At 35.9% G+C, this 10,040-nt stretch overlaps 2 protein-coding genes across 2 annotated transcripts in view; one reads left to right on the top strand and one right to left on the bottom strand.

Moving 5' to 3' along the window:
* SYCP1 (synaptonemal complex protein 1) overlaps positions 1 to 10,040 on the top strand; it is a 117,711-nt gene that overhangs the window by 18,459 nt on the left and 89,212 nt on the right. The window contains exons 9-12 of the mRNA XM_017524211.2: positions 4,521 to 4,579; positions 5,761 to 5,830; positions 6,748 to 6,821; positions 8,105 to 8,213. Of these exons, the coding sequence (XP_017379700.1) occupies positions 4,521 to 4,579; positions 5,761 to 5,830; positions 6,748 to 6,821; positions 8,105 to 8,213 (312 nt within the window). The remainder of the gene's footprint in view (positions 1 to 4,520; positions 4,580 to 5,760; positions 5,831 to 6,747; positions 6,822 to 8,104; positions 8,214 to 10,040) is intronic.
* Positions 2,675 to 4,229, bottom strand: LOC108301154 (eukaryotic peptide chain release factor subunit 1-like). Its single transcript, XM_037737006.1, is given in 3 exon segments — positions 2,675 to 4,166; positions 4,168 to 4,205; positions 4,208 to 4,229. Coding segments are annotated over 3 exon segments (1,311 nt in total). The 3' UTR covers positions 2,675 to 2,915.

Below are 10,040 nucleotides of genomic sequence, written 5' to 3'. Positions count from 1 at the left end.
ATATCCTTTCTTCTGCTTGATCAATTCAGTTATTGAAACTTGTGTATGCTTTGCAAAATTCTTTTAACATTTCGTGGAAGGGCAAGTCTACTGGCAACACATTCTGTCAACTTTTGTCAGAGTCTTTATTTCTTCACTTTTGAAGGATAATTTCTCCAATTACAGAATTCTGTGTTGCTGTTTTTTTTCTCTATACATTTTAGATACTTTACTCCATTTTATTCTCGCCTGCATAGTTTTTGAGGAGAAGTCAGATATAATCTTTCTTTTTGCTCCTCTATACGTAAAATGCTTTTTTCTTCTAGCTTCATCTTTGATTTTCTGTAGTTTGAATATAATACGTATAAGTGTAGTGCTTTTGGCATTTATCCCACTTTCTGTTCTCTGAGCTTCCTGGATTTGTGACTTGGCGTCTAACGTTAATTTAGGGGAAATTCTCAGTCGTTGTTACAAATATTTTTTGTGTTCCTTTTTCTTTTTCTTCTCCTTTTGGTATTCCCATTATATTTTTCATAGTTGTCTCACAGTTCTTGAATATTCTGTTCTGTTCTTTTTTGTTTTTTTTTTTCTCTTTGCTTTTCAGTTTTTGAGGTTTCAGTTGAAATATCTTCAACTTCAGAGATTTCTTTCCTCAGCTGTGCCTAGTCTAATAAGCCCTTCATTTCTTCATTTTAATATTTTTTTAGAGACAGGTATTGCTATGTTGTCTAGGCTGGTCTCCAGCTCCTGGCCTCAAGTAATCATCCTGCCTGAGCCTTCCGAGTGGCTGGGATTATGGGCACGAGCCCCCACAGCCGCATGCCCTTCATTTCTGTTATAGTGGTTTTTATCTGTAACATTTTTGTTTTGAGCCATTGTTAGAATTTTATCTCTCTTTAAATTGCTCATCTATTCTTTGATGATGTCTACTTTATCCACCAGAGCCTTATAGCAATCATAGTTGTTCTAAATTACTGGTCTAGGATAATTCTAACATCCTTAACTGTATCTGAGTCTGTTCCTGATGCTTGTCTTGTCAAAGTGTATTTTTTGCCTTTTTGTATGGTTGTATTTCTATTTTTTTGGTTAGCTAGACATGATAGGTAAAGGAACTATTGTAATGTGGTGGTAAGGTATAGGGGGAGGAGTGTTCAATAGACCTTTGGTTAGTTCTCAGTTATTTAGCAAATTTTTGCCTCTAGATTATGAACTTCATATATACTTCTACAGCCTTGGCATCCTTCTCCTTCTTAGATGGGACAGGGTGGGTAGAGTGGGCTGCAGTTGGGAATTTCCCATTTTCCATGTGGAAGGCTAGAGGGGGAGGGAGTTGGATATTTTCCTTGCTTCAGATGGAAGGCCACAGCTGTCTGGAATTGGGTATTTCCCTTCTCCCAGGTTAGTTAGACTCTGACAAATCCCCAACAGATTTTGCTCTCAAGGGAGTCCTTGTTAAGAACAGGATACATTGGCATAGTTCAAAATGGCTTTTCCTGCCAGAAGCACAAAGGGATGTTTTTCCCATGTTCTGAGAAACCTGGTAGAGTTCCATAAGGTAAAACTTGCAGAACTTGGGGCCTGTCTGATGACTGGGTCTCCACAGAGTTTTCTTTTTTTTTTTTGAGATAGAGTCTCGCTTTGTCACCCAGCTCACTGCAACCTCTGCCTTCTGGGTTCCAAACAATTCTTGTGTCTCAGCCTTCTGAGTAGCTAGGACTATAAGGCAGGTGCTACCATGCTTAGTGAATTTTTGTATTTTTAGTAGAGATAAAGTTTTGCCATGTTGGCCAGAACCTGGCATCAAGCAACATGCCAACCTCTGACTCCCAAAGTGCTAGGATTGCAGGCTTGAGCCACCACACATGGCCTCCATAGACTGTATCTCTCAGATTTGTTTATATTGAATTTCTAGCAATGTGTCAATTATAGCTCAGGTTTTCTTTCTCCGACTCTGGTTCCCACAGAGTTTTCTGCTTATGGGTTTCTGCCGTGGTAAGTTGTGCTTCTATGTTTGCCTGTTTCTCCAATTTTTGGGTAGTAGTTTGCCCTGTGACTTTACTTCTCTTTTTTTTTTTTTCCACTTAAATTACATGTTTTATTTCTCCCAATCCCAGCAAGAGCACAGAAGCCCCATCATATCTATCCCAAACTGGTTTCGAGTAGGTTAAGGTTATAGGGACACTTGTCAGAACATCGATACAAAGGGCTCCCAAACGCTGGGCACAAATGTGTCTGCAAACAGATGGAAGTAAACAGTGCACTGGCCCAAATGCTTCATGAGTCAGTTTGATTTTGCAATGCAATGTGCATCCTTGAACTGCCAGTCTGGAGGGAGAGGGGTAGCGTGAGGGAGTGAAGTTGAAATTGCCTCCTATTAGCTCACCCTTTCAACATTAAACAGAGACCGAGAGAGAAATGGTTCCAACATTTCACCATATGTATTTCTTCTTATGCAGTCTAAGCTGAGAATGCCATGTAAATGGGTCACTGCGAAATGCAGCAATTTAATTTTTTCTCCAATCAAAATAAGAAACAAACCAGTATGATCTCACTTCTATTAACTTTTGAAGATTTACAGCAAAGTATTTTTGCTTCTATGTATGAAGGTTAAAAAAATCATTTTTTTTTTTCATAAAATTTAAGAGCAACCAATTTCACCATCGAGTAAAAGTAAAAACTGGGATTCTTTTTTAAATTAGTCCAAAGTGGCATTTAGGAACTTAGTCGTAGGCTGCTGCGCTGACACCATGACAAACCAAAGTGTAGGGTTGGGTCTGGTTTTGTTTCGGTTTCTTTTCAATATCCAATGCTCATGGATTAAGTTCTGGAAATGTTCCAATTGTAAGGCAGGGATCTGTTTGGATTCCACCATGGGTATTCTCCTTGGGTTGGATGCTGGAGGGTGAGGCACGTTTTGCCGGACCGACATCGACTACTTAGTAGTCATCAAGGTCAAAAAATTCATCGTCTCCTCCTTGGTATTCCATTCCCTGGAAATCTACTCGGTACCACAAGATACCTCCAATTCCACCAAAGCCTTTCACAAACTGAGACCCTTCTTGTGATTTATCTGTGACAATTTCCAACGTAGCTCCAAATTTTTTATAGTTGTTAGCAAACCATTCCAACAAGGGGATGCTCTCAATAAGCTCATGTTCCTGTCCTGTCTCTTTGTCTGTGAAATGAGATTTATTCTTTTCTTGCTCTGGAGTTAGATAGAGAATTTTCTCCTCTTCTGTGCCTTGGCAATGAAGAACATATCTCATTATATCTAGATTTTCATAGACTATTAGAATTTCTACAGCTCCCATTTCCAAAGCCTTTAGTGTATCTTCAACACCAAAACAGTACTTGCCTGTGTCCTGGCTGATTTCATCAAAGTATCGTCCTATTAATTTCTTCTCTTGAATGAATTTCACGTTGGAGAGGACTTCAGTAGATAACTCAATAGCTTGGTTGAATCCATTTTCACCACCATAGGATATATCAACTAATTTTAAAAATTTTGATTGTAACCTCTGATCAAACATATCAGATTGACTTAGTTCAGTTTTAAAGTCAGCAGATCCAGCTAAAACTAGACCAGCCACATTCACTTTGTCCCCAGAAATAAACAGCTGCACAGCAGTTTCTGCTACTTTCCAAACATAGTTATGTCGCTTTTCCATTCTTAAACGGGCAAAACGCAAGGCTGACTGACCTCCTCTACCGTGTTTCTTTGGGAGATCCACAGTGAATTTGTGCAGGACTTCTCTTGTGTTTCCTTGGAGTGTGCCAAAAAGTGCACCACTACCATCTATTACAATGAATCCGAACTTGCTATCATCTGAAACTAGTGCTGTAAGAGCCTCTGTATGGAATTTGTTGTCACACAAATACAATGATGTATTAATTGGTTTGAAAGGTTCAAAGTCAATGTTGACTTTCTTTTCCTTTCCTTCTTCTGTTACAATTGTTCCACAGTAAACAACCAGACCATTTGGAGGTACTTTGTTATAAAGTTTGAGTCTTTGTTGTACAGATGTAATGGCTCCCAGGACTGAAAGGCGGTTTACTCGTGACTTAATGTTAGATGCAGTTCCAAATTCATCTGCTAACATTTTTGCCACTCGTGAAATCTGGTCTTTGGGAGGAATGATCAAGGATATCATGCTGGTGCCATTGCCGCGGGCTGCCTCCAAGCTCTTAAATGAGCTTCTTGATCTTCCAGGTCTCCATGTTCCTGTGGCAGCACTGGGGTCGTCCGCCATCTTCTCGCCTCCTCCTCCCTAGAGCGGCCGGGCCCTCTTTTGTTGATTTTTCAGTTTGTTTAGCTCTTTACTTGTTGTTAGGATGGAGCAGTGACTTCTAAGCTTCTTCACATCAGACTGGACCTAAACTGCTTTTGATGCAACTTAAAAAGACCCAGTAATGATTTAGATAAGCCAGTGTTCATCATTAACACAGAATTTTAAATATTTTAATGAGGCATTTTGAATATTGCCTTGTTGACATCTTAATTATTTTAAAATTTAATCTTGAAATTTTTATATTAACAATAGATGAATATGAACGGGAAGAAACCAGGCAAGTTTATGTGGATCTAAATAATAACATTGAGGTGAGTGTTAATGAAATGTGAATATTTTAAACACAGGAATTTCTAAGCAAATTAGAGCAATTGCTACAAAGATGTGGACAACTATTCTTACTAAAAGGATCATTATTTATTTGTTGATATATTGTTGCATCACTAATAAAATTCCTAAGGTTCTATACTATGAGCATTAATGTTTTGTTATGTATTAGCTTTTTGATTTACATGTTAGTTACATCACTTGATTTATCAAATATTTACAGACTCTTCTCAGAAACCAGCACATTGTGTTGCATAACCATTCATTTGAAAACATCTAAAGTATTATTAATCTGTGTCTGGCTCCTGTTTACCTTTGTTACCACATCTTTTATCATTCTACACTTTTCTCTTCTGCTATAGTCAATCTTTTACGTTTCTCAAATTTGCTAAGCTCTTTCTGGTGGTGGTTCTTTGAATTTGTACCCTTTCAGAACTTTTATGTCCAAGATCTTATGCACATTTCTAAACTTCATTCTGCTTTTTTGTTATTCCCCTCTTAATATTTTATCTAAAATTTCTATTTGATTATTCTATATATCTCAACCCCATTTGGCTTTTCTCAAGAGCACTTAAAGCTACATGGCATTTATTTGATATGTGTATATGTGTGTGTGTGTTTATTTGTATTCTTTTTTACACTGTATTATAAGTTCCAGTAGGGTAGAGACATTGTCTTCTATCCCAATTGCCTAAAACAGTTCCTGGCACATAATAGGCACTCAGTAATTAATTAATTAATTAACCTGATTTTACAAAGCAAGATTTGTTGAATGCTGAATGAACACATACCAGATGATGGAAGTGTAACTTTGGATTCATGGGGAGAGACCTCACTTCAGTGGAGAAGACATAAATAAATAAGCACATATAAAATTACAGGTTTTGATACATGCTATTAAGTAAGTGGCTGGACAACCCATTTGCTGCTGTTTTATATTATATAACATGTTGCCAGTGCATTTAAGCCTCTGGGAAACTAACATAAGTCCCTCTTAATACATTTTTAGTAAGTAACTCACATTACAGTGTTTTAATTATTCCTTGTTGTGTGATTTTAAATTTAAGGATCGCATGATACAAATTTGATAATATTTTCATAGATTGAAGAAAGCTATTTAAAAAAATCTAAGTATGATTCTTAAAAATTAAACTTTATATTCCAGAAAATGATAACAGCTTTTGAGGAACTTCGTGTGCAAGCTGAAAATTCCAGACTGGAAATGCATTTTAAGTGTAGGGATCTTACTTAATTTTTATATTATTGTTTTGCTATTTATATTTTTATTGGGTTCTGCTAATGCTTTCATTTCTTTAGCCTGATGCTCTCAACTATTTTCTATTTTCTTCACTTCTATAATCCCCTCTAAACCTTGTGGAATGTGGCAGGGAATTAGTATATCTTAAAAATAGTTTTGGGCTTTAAAACTACATCTTTCATGAAATCAGACTAATTTTTTTTTTTAATGTGATTTGGTCTCTTTTTACATATCTTGGTATAGTATGCATGTTAAAATAATTGTATATATAGCAAATTATATATATATTTAAAACCTGTTGTTTCAGATTAGTATGTTTTAAAGAATATACTTTTATGTATAAGAATTGTAGAATTTTAGGTTATTATAACTGCTATTATTTAAATTTACTGTTTACTAAATAGAAAGCAAGAAAACAGCAATTTTAGCTCATTTCAAACGTTTAGAGTTTAATATAATTTGGAGATAAGGAGGTGAAATAAACTTTAAATTTTGGGCCGGGCGCGGTGGCTCAAGCCTGTAATCCCAGCACTTTGGGAGGCCGAGGCGGGTGGATCACGAGGTCAAGAGATCGAGACCATCCTGGTCAACATGGTGAAACCCCATCTCTACTAAAAATACAAAAAATTAGCTGGGCATGGTGGCACGTGCCTGTAATCCCAGCTACTCAGGAGGCTGAGGCAGGAGAATTGCCTGAACCCAGGAGGCGGAGGTTGCGGTGAGCCGAGATTGCGCCATTGCACTCCAGCCTGGGTAACAAGAGCGAAACTCCGTCTCAAAAAACAAACAAACAAACAAAACAAACAAACAAAAAAAAACTTTAAATTTTGTTTGTAACAGAAATGTTATACAATTACGTTAAGACATTACAGTATATTTGTTTTATTTTTAAAGTAAAGGAAGATTATGAAAAAATCCAACACCTTGAACAAGAATACAAGAAGGAAGTAAATGACAAGGAAAAGCAGGTTTTTAAAAAAACCAACTCTTTGTAATCTTTATTTTTGCTAATTCATTAAATACTTAAAATTTCAAAAGAAGTTTATATTTGCTGAATGTATGATAAATTACTGTGAGAGAATTTTAATGTTATACATATCTAAATATTTAGCCTTTATACTCACTTACTTAATTTTCAATGACTCAAATATGTGCTTGCTCTAGCCATTTTTGGGTTTTAATCAATTATTGTTCTATAATATTTATATCAATGGGTAATAGGATATTGCCTCAAAATATATTATTTTGTGAGAACTTTTGCTCAGACAAAAACTTCATAAAATGTATAGATGATTATTGACTACTCAACTTACAGTTTGCACTTTGTTTTGACGTGTACTATCCATGACTTCAATGAAGAGAAACTAAAATATTTTGTTGCTTCTTTCTTTCTTTTTTTAGCCCAAGAAAACAAGACACAGATGCTTTTTTCTATTAATGTCATGTAGTGGAAGACTTGAAAATGTTAACTCTATATCCTTTGGCATTCACAAGAATGTTTCAGATTATTATTATGCCATCTCTATCAGTTTCAAGTCTTTTGCTTCCCAAATGGAAAGCAATATATATAATGTATCCTCTTCTATTTCCCACTATATTTGCCGTTTTTCTTGTCTGATTTGCCACAAGATATCTTCCAACATGGTTAATAGGGGTATCTACTTAATAATTTTAAAAATTAATTGAAAGTATGGAGAGGATAATAACCACAAAAACAGAATGAAGTACTAAAACACTTGTTGGAGTTCTAGGCGCATGGGCAGAGCTTACAGATTGCTGGGCTTCCTTGTAAAATGATGGCATGGCCAGCTAGTGATTTTGCCGAGGACTCTTCAATGTCATTATTTGTAACACTTTCTTTTTGCTGGAGCTTTCTAAATTTTTGCTTGGGGATATAAACTTGGCTGATGGCATTCTGGAGCTAGATTGGGCAGGATAGCAAAGACAGACTGAATCTTACCATTATATATGTTGACTTTTCCATTATATATACCCTCACCCTTCCCTGTGCCTGCAATACCCATGTTTAGAGATTGCCTTTTTCAATTTGATATGTTACTGTCTCTTACAAAGATGATAGGGCCAGTTATCTGACTACATTGGCTGTCAGGGAGTAGAAACTAGACAGTGAACTGGAGGAGATCCGCTGAAAAGCATGTAGACAAGTACATAAAATAATTGTAGGTATTATAAATGTTTAAGTGTCATATTCAACTTTTTATATTGATAATGTATTGTTTAAATATTTTAGGTATCACTACTAGTGATCCAAATCACTGAGAAAGAAAATAAAATGAAAGATTTAACATTTCTGCTAGAGGAATCCAGAGATAAAGTTAATCAATTAGAGGAAAAGACAAGTAAGAATTTATATAAGATAATACAATGTGCCTTATGTATTCCTCTTGTTATGTTCTAAATTTTGGCTTTTATTACAAGTTTATTGTAATGCGTTCTAGTACGGTACTTCTCAATCTGAGTTGGTTCGGTTGGAGGAAGGCATAATAGAATAACCTGGGGAGCTTTTGTAAAATACATGTACTCTTCTTTTCCCTTTTCCATGCTCTTACCTTTTTCAAATGTTTCAACTACATGCTCCACAAAGTCAGGGACCTTTGTCTTTCTTGTTCACTGACTTGGAACTGTTGCATTCCAAGTGCCGAGAACAGTGCCTGGCACATATAAGGCACTCAAAATTAATCACATTATTATTTTTTTGAGATGGAGTCTCTCTATCACCCAGGCTGGAGTGTAGAGGCATGATCTCCACTCACTGCAACCTCCGTCTTCTAGGTTCAAGTGATTCTCCTGCCTCAGGCTCCCTAGTAGCTGGGACTACACGTGAGCACCACCACGCCGGGTAATTTTTGTATTTTTGTAGAGACTGGATTATGCCATGTTGACCAGGCTGATCTCAAACTCCTGACCTCAGGTGATCCACCTGCCTCAGATCCATCCGCCTTCCCAAAGTTCTGGGATTACAGGTGTGAGCCACCGCGCCCAGCAAAAATTATTTTTTGAATGAACAAATCCTATGGGAGCACGATGGAGAGGGTTACTAGTTTTTCCTAGAGAGACATTTAGAAAGGCATTAGGGAAAAACTTTGTTGAACTGCTTAAAAGTTTACTAGACAGTGAACTGGAGGAGACAGTATAAGTGGAATAAATGGCTTGTGCAGGTCAAGGAAGTAGGAATGTTACAGTATATTTTTAGTAAACTGATTGGTGTGGCAATATCTATTGAACTCAGGCAGATGAAATTGTAAAAGATTTGAATCCCTTTATGAAGGATCCTGAGTGTCACGTCATATTTAGACTGTCTTATTATTTAATATTTTTCAAACTTTTTCAATTATTATAAAGAAGATCTATATAAATAGAAATGGATGGTGTTTGTGAAACACCATGCACCTTCCAGAACATTATAGGGATCTTACAGCATTTGTTGTTTTTCTGTTCTTCAAAACATTCTCTTTTTTTCAAAACATTCATGGCAAACAATTATCTGGTTCCTGCCAATCTATACCTGGTAATTTCATCTTACTGTCATTACTATATGGTATACTCCAGATATATTGAAATAGTTTAACTTCCCCTATGTTTTGTGTTCTTTTGATCCCACCCTATGCTTTTGGCTACTTCCTCTATTTAAAATGAATCTCTTCTCTCCACCCCAAATCTGTTGGCTAAATTCTTAGTAATGGCATAAGCATTTGTCTATCTGTCCCCTGTAAGTATGAATGTCTTAAGTATCTTTGTGTGCCCAGTATTGTTTTGTAGATAAAATGAGTTCAATAGTTGGATGAATGAAAGAATACTTAATCTTATACAAACTGAAAACAAGTTATAGTAATAAATAATTCTATGATTTCTGTAGTCTCAAAGCCACTGAAATGTGTTCATTTAAATGACTTTTCATTGTTTTCCATATGTATCTTCCACATGTTTTTCTCTGTGCTCCACTGTGAATATTTTTTACTGATCTGTTACCCCAGTCCTGCCTGTGACATGTCTAATTTGCCTCAAATCCATCTACTGCATTGTTTAAATGAATCATATATTTTTCATTTTGAAGTTTCCATTTGATTACTTATTTAAGAATTCAGTTCTCTGATTTTCTCCTCTTTCATTCATCATTGATATTTTATAGCTATTCTCTGTTTTTTCTTTTTTCTTTTTTTTTTTTT

Source organism: Cebus imitator, unplaced genomic scaffold, assembly GCF_001604975.1.
Source record: "Cebus imitator isolate Cc_AM_T3 unplaced genomic scaffold, Cebus_imitator-1.0 Scaffold32, whole genome shotgun sequence".
Classification (NCBI taxonomy): domain Eukaryota; kingdom Metazoa; phylum Chordata; class Mammalia; order Primates; family Cebidae; genus Cebus; species Cebus imitator.
This window is presented reverse-complemented; position numbering and strand designations above follow the sequence as displayed.